At 42.1% G+C, this 18,498-nt stretch overlaps 1 protein-coding gene and 12 non-coding genes across 13 annotated transcripts in view; all 13 read left to right on the top strand.

The window, feature by feature from the left end:
• LOC101169588 (uncharacterized) overlaps positions 1–5,920 on the top strand; it is a 31,437-nt gene extending 25,517 nt beyond the window's left edge. The window contains exon 2 of the mRNA XM_023962479.2: positions 957–5,920. Within this exon, the coding sequence (XP_023818247.1) occupies positions 957–2,530 (1,574 nt within the window). The 3' untranslated portion in view covers positions 2,531–5,920. The remainder of the gene's footprint in view (positions 1–956) is intronic.
• A 193-nt stretch (positions 5,921–6,113) lies between these two features.
• LOC111946581 (U1 spliceosomal RNA) lies at positions 6,114–6,275 on the top strand. The gene has a single exon (XR_002872317.2). It is a non-coding gene; the product is annotated as a U1 spliceosomal RNA (small nuclear RNA).
• Positions 6,276–8,869: 2,594 nt separating this feature from the next.
• On the top strand, positions 8,870–9,033 carry LOC111946563 (U1 spliceosomal RNA). The gene has a single exon (XR_002872297.1). It is a non-coding gene; the product is annotated as a U1 spliceosomal RNA (small nuclear RNA).
• Positions 9,034–9,935: 902 nt separating this feature from the next.
• LOC144990585 (U1 spliceosomal RNA) lies at positions 9,936–10,099 on the top strand. Its single transcript, XR_013654542.1, has one exon. It is a non-coding gene; the product is annotated as a U1 spliceosomal RNA (small nuclear RNA).
• Positions 10,100–10,519: 420 nt separating this feature from the next.
• LOC144990584 (U1 spliceosomal RNA) lies at positions 10,520–10,683 on the top strand. Its single transcript, XR_013654540.1, has one exon. It is a non-coding gene; the product is annotated as a U1 spliceosomal RNA (small nuclear RNA).
• A 903-nt stretch (positions 10,684–11,586) lies between these two features.
• On the top strand, positions 11,587–11,750 carry LOC144990619 (U1 spliceosomal RNA). Its single transcript, XR_013654577.1, has one exon. It is a non-coding gene; the product is annotated as a U1 spliceosomal RNA (small nuclear RNA).
• A 909-nt stretch (positions 11,751–12,659) lies between these two features.
• LOC144990714 (U1 spliceosomal RNA) lies at positions 12,660–12,823 on the top strand. The gene has a single exon (XR_013654673.1). It is a non-coding gene; the product is annotated as a U1 spliceosomal RNA (small nuclear RNA).
• A 908-nt stretch (positions 12,824–13,731) lies between these two features.
• Positions 13,732–13,895, top strand: LOC144990632 (U1 spliceosomal RNA). The gene has a single exon (XR_013654591.1). It is a non-coding gene; the product is annotated as a U1 spliceosomal RNA (small nuclear RNA).
• A 909-nt stretch (positions 13,896–14,804) lies between these two features.
• Positions 14,805–14,968, top strand: LOC144990699 (U1 spliceosomal RNA). The gene has a single exon (XR_013654658.1). It is a non-coding gene; the product is annotated as a U1 spliceosomal RNA (small nuclear RNA).
• Positions 14,969–15,387: 419 nt separating this feature from the next.
• Positions 15,388–15,551, top strand: LOC144990685 (U1 spliceosomal RNA). Its single transcript, XR_013654644.1, has one exon. It is a non-coding gene; the product is annotated as a U1 spliceosomal RNA (small nuclear RNA).
• A 778-nt stretch (positions 15,552–16,329) lies between these two features.
• Positions 16,330–16,493, top strand: LOC144990583 (U1 spliceosomal RNA). The gene has a single exon (XR_013654539.1). It is a non-coding gene; the product is annotated as a U1 spliceosomal RNA (small nuclear RNA).
• Positions 16,494–17,395: 902 nt separating this feature from the next.
• On the top strand, positions 17,396–17,559 carry LOC144990582 (U1 spliceosomal RNA). Its single transcript, XR_013654538.1, has one exon. It is a non-coding gene; the product is annotated as a U1 spliceosomal RNA (small nuclear RNA).
• Positions 17,560–17,979: 420 nt separating this feature from the next.
• LOC144990581 (U1 spliceosomal RNA) lies at positions 17,980–18,143 on the top strand. Its single transcript, XR_013654537.1, has one exon. It is a non-coding gene; the product is annotated as a U1 spliceosomal RNA (small nuclear RNA).
• Positions 18,144–18,498: the final 355 nt, after the last annotated feature.

Genomic DNA, 18,498 nt, shown 5'->3' with positions numbered 1-18,498 from the left:
TTACAAAACACAATTCAAGGTTTATGGAACATTACTAATATACTCTGATACATTCAAAGTGTCATTTTAACAATAACAGCAGTAGACACAAAGTCCACTAGCTTGATTCTAACGTATTATCGAATTTGACACTGGACGGCGAAAGCTAAACATACTGCACATTCCTGACTAAATGGACAACTTTGTATGCTCACAGGCATGAATTTTCCAAACTCTTTTAAGAAAACATTTTTTAAAGTAACTGTTTGTGGTGTAAAGCACAGTTTTTTGCACAAATCTTCTGAAATAAATTATAATGCTATAGTGGGAGCTCCACCTGGTGGCCAAGCTGAAACACCCTCTGGGAGAGGCAAAACATTAAATTTGTAATATGAGCCACTTTCAAATGTTGACAATCTGCACATTTTGCATTTTGCTTTTCAGTTTAAGAAAACATGTAACACTAATGGTTTATTATTTCACTATTACGTTTTACAATATGTGAACTGTAACAGATTAATATTAATATCTGGAAGACATATGCATCTCTATACAAATATATCTAAATGTAGAAACCGTGAATCAAATCGATCCAGGCCCTGGTGAATCGAATTTTTGGAAATTAGTAGTGATACCAAACCCTAATAGTCAAATTAAGTATCTCAACCTAATTTAGCTTCTACTTGAATACAAAAATATCAGTGTATTTTCTTTCTTTCCTTTTTCTAATGAATAAATTTAGGGGTCAAGAGATTTCTCTCAATTAGGTTTTTGACAATTGGGTGTCTGAAAGACCAAAATCACTTCTTTCTGTCTTAACTTTAAATGAGATCTAGGGAGTTGTATGAATTTTTTCTGATGAAATTTTAAACAGTGGAACTTTTCAATAACATGTTTTAGGATTGTATTGGTGTTTGACAATACACAAAGTCCTATAAAGGTTAATGAGGACTATTCTTGTGTTTGTGTCCCTATAGTCCTCCCCCAGCATTATGTGACTGAAGAGGACTGGTGCAACCAGCAGAGGAACGTAACAGTGAAACAGGAAGAACCAGAAGAACCACAGATTAAGACGGAACAGGAGGAACCAGAAGAACCACAGATTAAGACGGAACAGGAGGAACCAGAACCACCACAGATTAAAAAAGAACAAGAGGAACCAAAACCACTACAGATTAAAGAGGAACCAGAATCACCACAGATTAAAGGGGAACAGGAGGAACAAGAACCACCACAGAATGAAGAGATATGGAGGGGACCAGAACCTACACAGATTAAAGAAGACAAAGAGGAGCTTTGCATCAGTCAGGATGAAGAGCAGCTTGAGCTGAAGCAGGAGACTGATACCTTGATGGAGATTCCTACTTATGAAGAAAAAGAGAACAGTGAAGCAGATAAAGAAAGAGACCCACAGAACAGAGAACAGAGAATCCCAAGAGACTGTAAAGAATGCGGTAAAAGTTTTGGTTACTTTTCTCAGCTTAAATTTCACATGAGATTCCATACAAAAGGCAAGCCTTTTGCTTGCATGAAATGTACTCAAAGTTTTAGTAAATTAACTAATCTAAAATCACACATGAGAACTCATACAGGAGAAAAGCCTTTTTCTTGTAAAGAATGTGGCAGAAGTAATAGTCGGATAAATGGTCTCAAAAAACACATGAGAACTCATACAGGAAAGAAGTCTTTTTCTTGTAAAGAATGTGGCAGAAGTGTTAGTCGGATATATACTCTCAAAAAACACACAAAAAGTCAAACAGAAAAGAAGCGTTTTTCTTGTAAGGACTGTGATATAAGTTTTAGTCATATATCTCATCTAAAAAGACACATGAGAACTCACACAGGAGAAAAGCCTTTTTCTTGTAAAGGATGTGACAAAAGTTTTAGTCGAATATATAGTCTCAAAACGCACATGAGAAGTCATACAGGAGAGAAGCCTTTTTCTTGTAAAGGTTGTGACAAACGGTTTAGTCGGATATATAGTCTCAAAGCACACATGAGAACTCATACAGGAGAAAAGCCCTTTTCTTGTAAAGAATGTGATACAAGTTTTAGGGATGTATCTAATCTCAAAAGACACATGAGAATTCATACAGGAGAAAAGCCTTTTTCTTGTACAGAATGTGATAAACGTTTTGGTCAAATATCTGGTTTAAAAATACATATGAGAACTCACACAAGAGAAAAGCCTTTTTCGTGTAAAGAATGTGACAAAAGTTTTAGTCAAGGATCTCATCTGAATTCACACATGAGAATTCACACTGGAGAGAATCTTTTTTCTTGTGCAGAATGTTATATAAGTTTTAGTCGTATATCTTATCTCAAAAGACACATGAGAACTCACACTGGTGAGAAGCCTTTTCCTTGTAAAGAATGTGACAAAAGTTTTAGTCGAATTTACAATCTCAAAACACACATGAGAACTCACACAGGAGAAAAGCCTTTTTCTTGTAAAGAATGTAATACAAGTTTTAGTGATACATCTAATCTCAAAAAACACATGAGAACTCACGCAGGAGAGAGGCCTTTTTCTTATAAAAAATGTGATTAAAGTTCTATTTAACTACTTGATTGCAATTCACTAGGCGTGAAACGGATCACAAAACGTAAGGTTCAGTTCATGTCGCAGTTTTTATAGTCACAGTACGGATCATTTTTCGAACCTGTGAAATAGAAAAGAAACACCCGGAAAAAACATTTATACATTCATTTGTTAATAAATAAGTAAACCTGATCTCTCATCATCCACATCTTCTGTGATGAGTTTGAGAGAAGTAAGTAAGTAAATCTTTATTTATGTAGCACTCTTCGCTGAGAACGAGCCACAAAGTGCTTCACAATACTAAAACAATGTAAAATCAGAGAAAGGACACAGAAGGGCACAGGGAGTCTAAAGCAGGTAAAACCAATAATAAAAAACACTCAGGCATATAAGTAAACATACAAAGAAATAAAAGTGAACATAAGTAAAAGTCAGTTAAAAGCTCTCCTAAATAAAAACATCTTAATTGAGTTTTAAAACACTCGACTGAGTCAATCTGTCTTACAGACAGAGGGAGGTTGTTCCAAAGTCGGGGAGTGACTGCCTGAAAGGTAAAAGAGAATTGCAGTTGTCTAAATGAGAAGAGATACAAGCATGGATGATCAACTCACAATCAGACTTGGATAACATTGTCTTCAGTTTAGCCACGTCCCTCAGGTGATTAAAAACTGTTTTTAATTAGGAGCTTTAAATGAGAGTCTAGAGACATAGATTCATCAAACCAGACACCAAGATTCCTGAGACTGGACTGGACAGAGGAGCTCAGTGAACCGAGGTGTCTTTTGATGGTGGGTATTTTATAATCAAGGGCAAAAATTATTATCTCTGTCTAATTGGGGTTCAGAAGAAAATGGTTGTCATTTAACTGGCCAAGCAGACTAGTAGATAAAAAAAGATTTTTGTAATTATTTTTATCAAAGGAGCAATAAAGCTGAAAGTCATGAGCGTATAGATGATAAGAAATGTGGGAAAATTGGCTGATGAGTCTCCCAAGAGACATTATATAGAGAATGAATAAAATGGGTCCCAGAACAGAACCTTGGGGAACACACACCACTATACAGGACTTTTGCTTGTGAAGATAAAGAGTCAACACAGACCGTATAAGATCTACCTCTGAAATAGGAGACAAACCAGCTTAGGACTGACCCCGATAAACCATAGTCGTTATGAAGACGTTCAATTGTGATATCATGGTTTACAGTATCAAATGCAGAGGTCTAAAAGAATGAGAAGAGTGTACTGACCAGAATCTGCCGCCATGAGCGCATCTTTGGAAAATTTCAAAAGAGCAGTTTCATTTTAGTGGTTCTTTTTAAAGCCAGATTGGAAAACATCACAAATATTGTTTTGTTTTAAGAATTACCTTAGTTGCTCAGCTATGACCTCCAAGATTTTAGAAATAACAAGACGTTTTGAAATGATTCGGAAATTATTTGGATCAGAGTGGTCTAAGGTTTTTAAGAACAGGATTTATAATGGTGTGCTCCGTTACACCGCTATGGTTCACACGTGAGCTCATACAGGAGAGACACACGTGTCTTTTTAAGGACTTTTTTATAACTCTTACTTTAAAATGAACTTGTACCTATAGATTGAAAAATTGTTTTATTTTGATGATTTTATTTCATCCAAGAGAGAAACAACCCACAGCTTTGTTTCGCAGAAAATTTGAATATTTTGAAAAAAAGTTTTTAATGTTAAAAACTCTTGGGGTTCTACACTAATCTGCTAATTAACTCCAAACATTTGCAGGTTTTTCTGAGCCTTTAAATGGTCTCTCAGTCTGTCAGTAGAATAATATAGATTCTAAAGGATCCCATGCTGCCCTTTGCTGACGAGACTTGTGGGGGTTCAAATTTGAATTTCCAGCTGGACTTAGCTTTTTCTCACATTTATAGAGGTACCAAATGTACCACAATGACTATGATGTTACTGTGTTTGATCAACCAGCAAAATCCTCAAATCTGAACCAAACAAAAAAAAAAATCTAAAAACTGTTGTCAAGAGGAAGATGACACACCAGACCCAACGATCTAAATGGGTTTAAGTCAGCAGTAGAAACTGACGTCTGACGTGGGTTCTGAAAAGATCATTTTTTAATTGTTCTAATATGATATTCTACTGTGTACAAGACACTTTTTTTGGTGTCAATAAGCCACAATCATCATAATCCTAAAATTATTGATATATTTCTGTCTTTGTGTATCTATTCTATATAATGTAAGTTATACTGTTTGAATTGACTGTTAACATTTTTTTCATACGGTTTCGTGTAATTCATTCTATTAGATGTAACTGTAAATAGGAAAATGGTGTTTTGTATTATAATGCTATGTACAAACTGGCCTTGGCAACTCACCAGTGTATATGGTTTGTACGTAGAGCCTGAAGACAGGCTTCAAAACTTGCATAATGACGCATGAATGTAGGAGTTTAGAACAGGGAAGTCAGAAAGTTGGGTTTACAGATGTTTACATGGACTTTTTTGTGGCGTTCAAGCGAATACTTTCATGAAACAGTTTGTGCAAACTTCTGTTACCCGTGTTTCTGGGTTCTGTGTTCCAAACTATTGTGTCAGAACTTTCATGTGTCTCTACGGAAGTTTTATAGTCCGTTTTAGGGCTCTGCATACAAACTGGGCCTTTATTGAAAACCCAGTAAAAGTTCAACCAGTTCAACTTTCGACTGCTTGAACATCAAAAAGCTGAACTTTGACCAGTCAGGGATTCTGCTTTGGTAGTGACGTATGGGTAACGCCCTTTTCAAAACACAGAAGCCAACTGTTTGAAAATCGACCATGAAGGAGAGACTAATGTTTGCTGTTTGTGCCAAGTCTTGACACAGAGTCTTTCATTTATCAAAATAGAGCTGTGAAAAGTCTGGAACAAGATTTACTTTTTTATATGTCTCCCCAACCCTCTTCCAACTGCAGGTAAATTCATCAGTTTAGGGTAGCAAAAGTCCAGTGTGAACACCATACGCTAAGGGCATATTCAAGAAGGCCTGTCTAGTGGCCTAGTGTACATAGTATAAAAGTTAAATATTTATCTCTTGGCTTTTACCAGTTCAGATGTACCATTTCTTTATGAACTGGCATTGTTTATTGATTTTTTTCTGTGATCCGTGAATATGTCAATATTATTTTAAAAATAGAATTATTGCTGATTATATTTTGTTGAGTCATTTTAGCAAAAACAGTTTTGTGAAGAAAAGATTTAGTAAAAATGTATTTAGGAAGATCTGGATGAAAAAACCAGGCTGTTGTTTCTGTCTTGTGTTCATGTGGTTCATGTTTTCTAGTAGACATTAGAACTGTTTATCTGTTCTTTTTAGTTCTCAATGTTCTGTCCCAATCTTTGCTGTGAATAATAAAGTGGACGTAAACATCAGTCAAAAGTGTGGAGTCTTTCCCACAGTGTGAGTTTCTGCTGTTTGTTGGTTCTCTGCAGGTTCCAAAGATGGAGTCCTTAAGTCCAGTTCTGACTGCTGAACTTAAGACTGAGGTGAGATCACAGAAGTTATTCAGAAGCTGTGAAGAAGAGTGAAGCAAACAAACTGCTTCTCTGTGGTTTTCTCAACCGTGCAGTAGTGACATTCAGCTCAACGTCAACCATGATCAAGAAGGTGGTTTGCCCAAGGCGAGGCTCTGTCATTGCACCCTGACCGTGCTGACCCTTGTGAATTCCCCAAATGTGGGAATCTCAACTGCATAATTTGTGGTAGTAGGGGACTGCGTTCGCGCTCTCCCCTGTTTACAATGTAAAAGACAAAGATGTCTTAGAACAGTGAAAGCTTCATGTCCATCTTCGGAATGCAAAATGTGAGCAGTTTTAGGTGTGATGCAACTAGTGCTTTCTCTCTCTCTATCCCTATCTATATCTATATATACGCGTTACATTTTGTTGGATCTTGGACAGGACCAGGGGGGTATTCCAGGAAGCGTGTTTAAACTAGCCTGACTTTAAGCCTGAACTCTGGCTGAAATCCGCCTGAACTTGCTTACTCGGAGTATGTCGGTTCCAAAAGACCGGATATGAGTTGGCGTAATTACGCTCGACTTGGTAACCCTGGGTTAATGGGCGTGCACGGCAGGTACATAAAGACATTCTCAATGGATCGCCGATTTGTGGAGTCACCATGGAAACGCGTGGTGAAAAAAAAGAAAACGCTGTACTTCAGTGAGACGGAGTCTGAGATTTTAATGACGGCGTATGAAGATTATACGACTGGGAGCTGGTTTAGCTCGTGCTGGTTTGCGGCGCCTTCCTTCCGTGAAACCAGGGTTCAACTCCGGGCTACTCCCTGTTCCCTTCTCCACCTCTGTGCCGGTTCCAAGCCCGGTTTGAGAAGGTTGCGTCAGGAAGGGCATCCGGCGTAAAACATTGCCAAATTTACCATGTGACTTGTTCGCTGTGGCGACCCCTGAAGGGAGAAGCCGAAAGTGGAAGTATGAAGATTATACGTCCATCAAAAAAGTAACACGGCTGAATCATCAAAAATAAAAAAGAGTTTCTGCGTGTGGAAAAAGAGCAGACAAAATAAACACATGTGTTTCTGATCTTATTTCCATTTTCCTTGTGACGCACATACATATATAACTTATCCAATTTTGCCAACTTAAATGAATTACTTCTATTGGTAACAAAAAATTGAGTTAAATTTATTCAATCTAGTTTCTTACGTCTATAAAACTCAATAATTGTTTATACAACTCAAATGTATGTATTTATCTAAATGTCATATTACTCCAATTCAATTAATATTTTTTCCATCTTAATTATTTATATTTCTTGAACTCCACAATGCCTAAGTTTGAGCCGGCAGATATACTCATTTTTATAACAATAAAAAAGACGGGGGGAATTTTTGCACGGTGTGCAAAAATTTGTTAATGAATTTACCATGATTGTCATCACAAGACTAAACCGTAGGGATGCTATATAAACTCATCATCTTCTCCTTCACTCTCACTCATGGTGCAGAGACGTAAGCTCAGTACGGCAAAATAACTCGACAAAACACGGTAAAACACAGTAAAACAGCTAAACAACTAAACACATTTGGTCAAAAACCCACACTTAAACCCAAATCCGTCCAGACAGGGAAAGGGAATGATATCCCACAATCCTTTGCGGTGCCGCTCTAACAGCAGGACCAAAGTTACACCTTCTTAATTGAAATACTTTGAATGAAAGTAAAATAACTGTCTGAAAACTACATGTAATTTTTAAACCGACTTACAAAAAAATGATTTATTTTAACTGAAACAAATAATTAAGTTAGATCAAAGTAAAAAAAAAAAATTTTCCAGCATCCATATGTGGTCTTATCACCCTCTCACGGTGGAAAAAGTATTATCTGAGCTTCTTCATCCACTAAATCATCTTTAAATGGACACGCCATGCTGCTTCACCTCTCTGTAAACAAACTAACCTTCAACTAAACCTGCTCCCGACCAGGTTAAGTTCAGAGCATGAATTGCCATGGCAACTTGACCTACCCTGAAACATACCTCCATTTCTGGAACCGAAAACTGAGGTTATCAACTTCCTTAGCCTCAAACTTACCGTGAGAGCTAGCATAACCTGCTTTCTGGAATACCCCCCAGAGCCCGTCTATAGGCTACATTGGCTTGCATGCGTCTGACGTTAGCGTTAGTGTCCCTTCCTTACAAAGATGGCTGGCCAGGTGCAAAAGACATCAGCCGTTGGGTGTGGAAAACCACCACAAAATCCTCCCTTGCATTGGGGATGTGGGACAACGCAAAAGTCACATCTCAGTCCACAGCAAGTTTGAGCTCAAGTAGGAAACAACAGCCAGAAAAGTGGCCTCTGAGCCAAGCAAAGGGGGCATGGAAACCACACCCTTAGAACATTCAATTTTGACTGAACTCAAGACGTCTTGTGTTGCACTGACAGGCAACTAACATCTTCTTATGGGATTCTGCCAAGCGTTTCATGACTGATTGAGCTGGCTCCACATAGATTTGCTTTTCAGCAGGAAGTTGAACACGTACTGCCTTTAGTAAGCTCCACAGCTGGAAGACAAGTTCTCAGCCTTCTGATGTCACTGGTGGGTGGGGATGGGGACCCACAAGCCAATGAATGTTTCTTTTAACAGGAAAAGAAACTGTAAAACAATTCTTTTTCCGGCCATAAAGCAGGGCTCACAGAAGTATGTCAACTTTACACAATATAACAAAACACAAGCAGTGTTTTAACATGGCAAAAAGTATTGGTCATGGATCTGACTCGGGAATTAGGAAAATGCATGGGGCACTTGCTAAACCTACTGCCAGAGTCAAGGACTGGGGAAGCAGTCATCCTTGTTTGAACCCAAGAAGACATACTTACCTGGCAGGGGTGACACCATGATCAAGAAGGTGGTTTGCCCAAGGCGAGGCTCTGTCATTGCACCCTGACCGTGCTGACCCTTGTGAATTCCCCAAATGTGGGAATCTCAACTGCATAATTTGTGGTAGTGGGGGACTGCGTTCGCGCTCTCCCCTGTTTACAATGTAAAAGACAAAGATGTCTTAGAACAGTGAAAGCTTCATGTCCATCTTCGGAATGCAAAATGTGAGCAGTTTTAGGTGTGATGCAACTAGTGCTTTCTCTCTCTCTATCCCTATCTATATATACGCGTTACATTTTGTTGGATCTTGGACAGGACCAGAGCCCGTCTATAGGCTACATTGGCTTGCATGCGTCTGACGTTAGCGTTAGTGTCCCTTCCTTACAAAGATGGCTGGCCAGGTGCAAAAGACATCAGCCGTTGGGTGTGGAAAACCACCACAAAATCCTCCCTTGCATTGGGGATGTGGTACAACGCAAAAGTCACATCTCTTTCCAAAGCAAGTTTGAGCTCAAGTAGGAAACAACAGCCAGAAAAGTGGCCTCTGAGCCAAGCAAAGGGGGCATGGAAACCACACCCTTAGAACATTCAATTTTGACTGAACTCAAGACGTCTTGTGTTGCACTGACAGGCAACTAACATCTTCTATGGGATTCTGCCAAGCGTTTCATGACTGATTGAGCTGGTTCCACATAGGTTTGCTTTTCAGCAGGAAGTTGAACACGTACTGCCTTTAGTAAGCTCCACAGCTGGTAGACAAGTTCTCAGCCTTCTGATGTCACTGATGGGTGGGGGTGGGGACCCACAAGCCAATGAATGTTTCTTTTAACAGGAAAAGAAACTGTAAAACAATTCTTTTTCCGGCCATAAAGCAGGGCTCACAGAAGTATGTCAACTTTACACAATATAACAAAACACAAGCAGTGTTTTAACATGGCAAAAAGTATTGGTCATGGGTCTGACTCGGGGATTAGGATAATGCATGGGGCACTTGCTAAACCTACTGCCAGAGTCAAGGACTGGGGAAGCAGTCATCCTTGTTTGAACCCAAGAAGACATACTTACCTGGCAGGGGTGACACCATGATCAAGAAGGTGGTTTGCCCAAGGCGAGGCTCTGTCATTGCACCCTGACCGTGCTGACCCTTGTGAATTCCCCAAATGTGGGAATCTCAACTGCATAATTTGTGGTAGTGGGGGACTGCGTTCGCGCTCTCCCCTGTTTACAATGTAAAAGACAAAGATGTGTTAGAACAGTGAAAGCTTCATGTCCATCTTCAGAATGCAAAATGTGAGCAGTTTTAGGTGTGATGCAACTAGTGCTTTCTCTCTCTCTATCCCTATCTATATCTATATATACGCGTTACATTTTGTTGGATCTTGGACAGGACCAGAGCCCGTCTATAGGCTACATTGGCTTGCATGCGTCTGACGTTAGCGTTAGTGTCCCCATAAAGCAGGGCTAACAGAAGTATGTCAACTTTACACAATATAACAAAACACAAGCATTATTTTAAAGTGGCAAAAAGTATTGGTCATGGGTCTGACTCGGGCATTAGGAAAATGCATGGGGCACTTGCTAAACCTACTGCCAGAGTCAAGGACTGGGGAAGCAGTCATCCTTGTTTGAACCCAAGAAGACATACTTACCTGGCAGGGGTGACACCATGATCAAGAAGGTGGTTTGCCCAAGGCGAGGCTCTGTCATTGCACCCTGACCGTGCTGACCCTTGTGAATTCCCCAAATGTGGGAATCTCAACTGCATAATTTGTGGTAGTGGGGGACTGCGTTCGCGCTCTCCCCTGTTTACAATGTAAAAGACAAAGATGTCTTAGAACAGTGAAAGCTTCATGTCCATCTTCGGAATGCAAAATGTGAGCAGTTTTAGGTGTGATGCAACTAGTGCTTTCTCTCTCTCTATCCCTATCTATATATACGCGTTACATTTTGTTGGATCTTGGACAGGACCAGAGCCCGTCTATAGGCTACATTGGCTTGCATGCGTCTGACGTTAGCGTTAATGTGCCTTCCTTACAAAGATGGCTGGCCAGGTGCAAAAGACATCAGCCGTTGGGTGTGGAAAACCACCACAAAATCCTCCCTTGCATTGGGGATGTGGGACAACGCAAAAGTCACATCTCTTTCCACAGCAAGTTTGAGCTCAAGTAGGAAACAACAGCCAGAAAAGTGGCCTCTGAGCCAAGCAAAGGGGGCATGGAAACCACACCCTTAGAACATTCAATTTTGACTGAACTCAAGACGTCTTGTGTTGCACTGACAGGCAACTAACATCTTCTTATGGGATTCTGCCAAGCGTTTCATGACTGATTGAGCTGGCTCCACATAGATTTGCTTTTCAGCAGGAAGTTGAACACGTACTGCCTTTAGTAAGCTCCACAGCTGGAAGACAAGTTCTCAGCCTTCTGATGTCACTGGTGGGTGGGGATGGGGACCCACAAGCCAATGAATGTTTCTTTTAACAGGAAAAGAAACTGTAAAACAATTCCTTTTCCGGCCATAAAGCAGGGCTCACAGAAGTATGTCAACTTTACACAATATAACAAAACACAAGCAGTGTTTTAACATGGCAAAAAGTATTGGTCATGGGTCTGACTCTGGGATTAGGAAAATGCATGGGGCACTTGCTAAACCTACTGCCAGAGTCAAGGACTGGGGAAGCAGTCATCCTTGTTTGAACCCAAGAAGACATACTTACCTGGCAGGGGTGACACCATGATCAAGAAGGTGGTTTGCCCAAGGCGAGGCTCTGTCATTGCACCCTGACCGTGCTGACCCTTGTGAATTCCCCAAATGTGGGAATCTCAACTGCATAATTTGTGGTAGTGGGGGACTGTGTTCGCGCTCTCCCCTGTTTACAATGTAAAAGACAAAGATGTGTTGGAACAGTGAAAGCTTCATGTCCATCTTCGGAATGAAAAATGTGAGCAGTTTTAGGTGTGATGCAACTAGTGCTTTCTCTCTCTCTATCCCTATCTATATCTATATATACGCGTTACATTTTGTTGGATCTTGGACAGGACCAGAGCCCGTCTATAGGCTACATTGGCTTGCATGCGTCTGACGTTAGCGTTAGTGTCCCTTCCTTACAAAGATGGCTGGCCAGGTGCAAAAGACATCAGCCGTTGGGTGTGGAAAACCACCACAAAATCCTCCCTTGCATTGGGGATGTGGGACAACGCAAAAGTCACATCTCTTTCCACAGCAAGTTTGAGCTCAAGTAGGAAACAACAGCCAGAAAAGTGGCCCCTGAGCCAAGCAAAGGGGGCATGGAAACCACACCCTTAGAACATTCAATTTTGACTGAACTCAAGACGTCTTGTGTTGCACTGACAGGCAACTAACATCTTCTTATGGGATTCTGCCAAGCGTTTCATGACTGATTGAGCTGGCTCCACATAGATTTGCTTTTCAGCAGGAAGTTGAACACGTACTGCCTTTAGTAAGCTCCACAGCTGGAAGACAAGTTCTCAGCCTTCTGATGTCACTGGTGGGTGGGGATGGGGACCCACAAGCCAATGAATGTTTCTTTTAACAGGAAAAGAAACTGTAAAACAATTCTTTTTCCGGCCATAAAGCAGGGCTTACAGAAGTATGTCAACTTTACAAAATATAACAAAACACAAGCAGTGTTTTAACATGGCAAAAAGTATTGGTCATGGGTCTGACTCGGGGATTAGGAAAATGCATGGGGCACTTGCTAAACCTACTGCCAGAGTCAAGGACTGGGGAAGCAGTCATCCTTGTTTGAACCCAAGAAGACATACTTACCTGGCAGGGGTGACACCATGATCAAGGAGGTGGTTTGCCAAAGGCGAGGCTCTGTCATTGCACCCTGACCGTGCTGACCCTTGTGAATTCCCCAAATGTGGGAATCTCAACTGCTTAAATTGTGGTAGTGGGGGACTGCGTTCGCGCTCTCCTCGTTTACAATGTAAAAGACAAAGATGTGTTAGAACAGTGAAAGCTTCATGTCCATCTTCGGAATGCAAAATGTGAGCAGTTTTAGGTGTGATGCAACTAGTGCTTTCTCTCTCTCTATCCCTATCTATATCTATATATACGCGTTACATTTTGTTGGATCTTGGACAGGACCAGAGCCCGTCTATAGGCTACATTGGCTTGCATGCGTCTGACGGTAGCGTTAGTGTCCCTTCCTTACAAAGATGGCTGGCCAGGTGCAAAAGACATCAGCCGTTGGGTGTGGAAAACCACCACAAAATCCTCCCTTGCATTGGGGATGTGGGACAACGCAAAAGTCACATCTCTTTCCACAGCAAGTTTGAGCTCAAGTAGGAAACAACAGCCAGAAAAGTGGCCTATGAGCCAAGCAAAGGGGGCATGGAAACCACACCCTTAGAACATTCAATTTTGACTGAACTCAAGACGTCTTGTGTTGCACTGACAGGCAACTAACATCTTCTTATGGGATTCTGCCAAGCGTTTCATGACTGATTGAGCTGGTTCCACATAGGTTTGTTTTTCAGCAGGAAGTTGAACACGTACTGCCTTTAGTAAGCTCCACAGCTGGAAGACAAGTTCTCAGCCTTCTGATGTCACTGGTGGGTGGGGATGGGGACCCACAAGCCAATGAATGTTTCTTTTAACAGGAAAAGAAACTGTAAAACAATTCTTTTTCCGGCCATAAAGCAGGGCTCACAGAAGTATGTCAACTTTACACAATATAACAAAACACAAGCAGTGTTTTAACATGGCAAAAAGTATTGGTCATGGGTCTGACTCGGGGATTAGGAAAATGCATGGGGCACTTGCTAAACCTACTGCCAGAGTCAAGGACTGGGGAAGCAGTCATCCTTGTTTGAACCCAAGAAGACATACTTACCTGGCAGGGGTGACACCATGATCAAGGAGGTGGTTTGCCCAAGGCGAGGCTCTGTCATTGCACCCTGACCGTGCTGACCCTTGTGAATTCCCCAAATGTGGGAATCTCAACTGCATAATTTGTGGTAGTGGGGGACTGCGTTCGCGCTCTCCCCTGTTTACAATGTAAAAGACAAAGATGTCTTAGAACAGTGAAAGCTTCATGTCCATCTTCGGAATGCAAAATGTGAGCAATTTTAGGTGTGATGCAACTAGTGCTTTCTCTCTCTCTATCCCTATCTATATCTATATATACGCGTTACATTTTGTTGGATCTTGGACAGGACCAGAGCCCGTCTATAGGCTACATTGGCTTGCATGCGTCTGACGTTAGCGTTAGTGTCCCTTCCTTACAAAGATGGTTGGCCAGGTGCAAAAGACATCAGCCGTTGGGTGTGGAAAACCACCACAAAATCCTCCCTTGCATTGGGGATGTGGGACAACGCAAAAGTCACATCTCAGTCCACAGCAAGATTGAGCTCAAGTAGGAAACAGCAGCCAGAAAAGTGGCCTCTGAGCCAAGCAAAGGGGGCATGGAAACCACACCCTTAGAACATTCAATTTTGACTGAACTCAAGACGTCTTGTGTTGCACTGACAGGCAACTAACATCTTCTTATGGGATTCTGCCAAGCGTTTCATGACTGATTGAGCTGGTTCCACATAGGTTTGCTTTTCAGCAGGAAGTTGAACACGTACTGCCTTTAGTAAGCTCCACAGCTGGAAGACAAGTTCTCAGCCTTCTGATGTCACTGGTGGGTGGGGGTGGGGACCCACAAGCCAATGAATGTTTCTTTTAACAGGAAAAGAAACTGTAAAACAATTCTTTTTCCGGCCATAAAGCAGGGCTCACAAAAGTATGTCAACTTTACACAATATAACAAAACACAAGCAGTGTTTTAACATGGCAAAAAGTATTGGTCATGGGTCTGACTCGGGGATTAGGAAAATGCATGGGGCACTTGCTAAACCTACTGCCAGAGTCAAGGACTGGGGAAGCAGTCATCCTTGTTTGAACCCAAGAAGACATACTTACCTGGCAGGGGTGACACCATGATCAAGAAGGTGGTTTGCCAAAGGCGAGGCTCTGTCATTGCACCCTGACCGTGCTGACCCTTGTGAATTCCCCAAATGTGGGAATCTCAACTGCATAAATTGTGGTAGTGGGGGACTGCGTTCGCGCTCTCCTCGTTTACAATGTAAAAGACAAAGATGTGTTAGAACAGTGAAAGCTTCATGTCCATCTTCGGAATGCAAAATGTGAGCAGTTTTAGGTGTGATGCAACTAGTGCTTTCTCTCTGTATATCCCTATCTATATCTATATATACGCGTTACATTTTGTTGGATCTTGGACAGGACCAGAGCCCGTCTATAGGCTACATTGGCTTGCATGCGTCTGACGTTAGCGTTAGTGTCCCCATAAAGCAGGGCTCACAGAAGTATGTCAACTTTACACAATATAACAAAACACAAGCATTATTTTAAAGTGGCAAAAAGTATTGGTCATGGGTCTGACTCGGGCATTAGGAAAATGCATGGGGCACTTGCTAAACCTACTGCCAGAGTCAAGGACTGGGGAAGCAGTCATCCTTGTTTGAACCCAAGAAGACATACTTACCTGGCAGGGGTGACACCATGATCAAGAAGGTGGTTTGCCCAAGACGAGGCTCTGTCATTGCACCCTGAACGTGCTGAACCTTGTGAATTCCCCAAATGTGGGAATCTCAACTGCATAATTTGTGGTAGTGGGGGACTGTGTTCGCGCTCTCCCCTGTTTACAATGTAAAAGACAAAGATGTCTTAGAACAGTGAAAGCTTCATGTCCATCTTCGGAATGGCTTGCATGCGTCTGACGTTAGCGTTAGTGTCCCTTCCTTACAAAGATGGCTGGCCAGGTGCAAAAGACATCAGCCGTTGGGTGTGGAAAACCACCACAAAATCCTCCCTTGCATTGGGGATGTGGGACAACGCAAAAGTCACATCTCTTTCCAAAGCAAGTTTGAGCTCAAGTAGGAAACAACAGCCAGAAAAGTGGCCTCTGAGCCAAGCAAAGGGGGCATGGAAACCACACCCTTAGAACATTCAATTTTGACTGAACTCAAGACGTCTTGTGTTGCACTGACAGGCAACTAACATCTTCTTATGGGATTCTGCCAAGCGTTTCATGACTGATTGAGCTGGCTCCACATAGATTTGCTTTTCAGCAGGAAGTTGAACACGTACTGCCTTTAGTAAGCTCCACAGCTGGAAGACAAGTTCTCAGCCTTCTGATGTCACTGGTGGGTGGGGATGGGGACCCACAAGCCAATGAATGTTTCTTTTAACAGGAAAAGAAACTGTAAAACAATTCTTTTTCCGGCCATAAAGCAGGGCTCACAGAAGTATGTCAACTTTACACAATATAACAAAACACAAGCAGTGTTTTAACATGGCAAAAAGTATTGGTCATGGGTCTGACTCGGGGATTAGGAAAATGCATGGGGCACTTGCTAAACCTACTGCCAGAGTCAAGGACTGGGGAAGCAGTCATCCTTGTTTGAACCCAAGAAGACATACTTACCTGGCAGGGGTGACACCATGATCAAGAAGGTGGTTTGCCCAAGGCGAGGCTCTGTCATTGCACCCTGACCGTGCTGACCCTTGTGAATTCCCCAAATGTGGGAATCTCAACTGCATAATTTGTGGTAGTGGGGGACTGCGTTCGCGCTCTCCCCTGTTTACAATGTAAAAGACAAAGATGTCTTAGAACAGTGAAAGCTTCATGTCCATCTTCGGAATGCAAAATGTGAGCAGTTTTAGGTGTGATGCAACTAGTGCTTTCTCTCTCTCTATCCCTATCTATATATACGCGTTACATTTTGTTGGATCTTGGACAGGACCAGAGCCCGTCTATAGGCTACATTGGCTTGCATGCGTCTGACGTTAGCGTTAGTGTCCCTTCCTTACAAAGATGGCTGGCCAGGTGCAAAAGACATCAGCCGTTGGGTGTGGAAAACCACCACAAAATCCTCCCTTGCATTGGGGATGTGGTACAACGCAAAAGTCACATCTCTTTCCAAAGCAAGTTTGAGCTCAAGTAGGAAACAACAGCCAGAAAAGTGGCCTCTGAGCCAAGCAAAGGGGGCATGGAAACCACACCCTTAGAACATTCAATTTTGACTGAACTCAAGACGTCTTGTGTTGCACTGACAGGCAACTAACATCTTCTATGGGATTCTGCCAAGCGTTTCATGACTGATTGAGCTGGTTCCACATAGGTTTGCTTTTCAGCAGGAAGTTGAACACGTACTGCCTTTAGTAAGCTCCACAGCTGGTAGACAAGTTCTCAGCCTTCTGATGTCACTGATGGGTGGGGGTGGGGACCCACAAGCCAATGAATGTTTCTTTTAACAGGAAAAGAAACTGTAAAACAATTCTTTTTCCGGCCATAAAGCAGGGCTCACAGAAGTATGTCAACTTTACACAATATAACAAAACACAAGCAGTGTTTTAACATGGCAAAAAGTATTGGTCATGGGTCTGACTCGGGGATTAGGATAATGCATGGGGCACTTGCTAAACCTACTGCCAGAGTCAAGGACTGGGGAAGCAGTCATCCTTGTTTGAACCCAAGAAGACATACTTACCTGGCAGGGGTGACACCATGATCAAGAAGGTGGTTTGCCCAAGGCGAGGCTCTGTCATTGCACCCTGACCGTGCTGACCCTTGTGAATTCCCCAAATGTGGGAATCTCAACTGCATAATTTGTGGTAGTGGGGGACTGCGTTCGCGCTCTCCCCTGTTTACAATGTAAAAGACAAAGATGTGTTAGAACAGTGAAAGCTTCATGTCCATCTTCAGAATGCAAAATGTGAGCAGTTTTAGGTGTGATGCAACTAGTGCTTTCTCTCTCTCTATCCCTATCTATATCTATATATACGCGTTACATTTTGTTGGATCTTGGACAGGACCAGAGCCCGTCTATAGGCTACATTGGCTTGCATGCGTCTGACGTTAGCGTTAGTGTCCCCATAAAGCAGGGCTCACAGAAGTATGTCAACTTTACACAATATAACAAAACACAAGCATTATTTTAAAGTGGCAAAAAGTATTGGTCATGGGTCTGACTCGGGCATTAGGAAAATGCATGGGGCACTTGCTAAACCTACTGCCAGAGTCAAGGACTGGGGAAGCAGTCATCCTTGTTTGAACCCAAGAAGACATACTTACCTGGCAGGGGTGACACCATGATCAAGAAGGTGGTTTGCCCAAGGCGAGGCTCTGTCATTGCACCCTGACCGTGCTGACCCTTGTGAATTCCCCAAATGTGGGAATCTCAACTGCATAATTTGTGGTAGTGGGGGACTGCGTTCGCGCTCTCCCCTGTTTACAATGTAAAAGACAAAGATGTCTTAGAACAGTGAAAGCTTCATGTCCATCTTCGGAATGCAAAATGTGAGCAGTTTTAGGTGTGATGCAACTAGTGCTTTCTCTCTCTCTATCCCTATCTATATATACGCGTTACATTTTGTTGGATCTTGGACAGGACCAGAGCCCGTCTATAGGCTACATTGGCTTGCATGCGTCTGACGTTAGCGTTAATGTGCCTTCCTTACAAAGATGGCTGGCCAGGTGCAAAAGACATCAGCCGTTGGGTGTGGAAAACCACCACAAAATCCTCCCTTGCATTGGGGATGTGGGACAACGCAAAAGTCACATCTCTTTCCACAGCAAGTTTGAG

The sequence above is a fragment of the Oryzias latipes genome, chromosome 2 (genome assembly GCF_053564925.1).
Source record: "Oryzias latipes strain Hd-rR chromosome 2, Olatipes_Hd-rR_3.1".
NCBI lineage: Eukaryota > Metazoa > Chordata > Actinopteri > Beloniformes > Adrianichthyidae > Oryzias > Oryzias latipes.
Note: the sequence above shows the minus strand (reverse complement) of the source record. Positions and strands in the feature narration are given on the sequence as shown.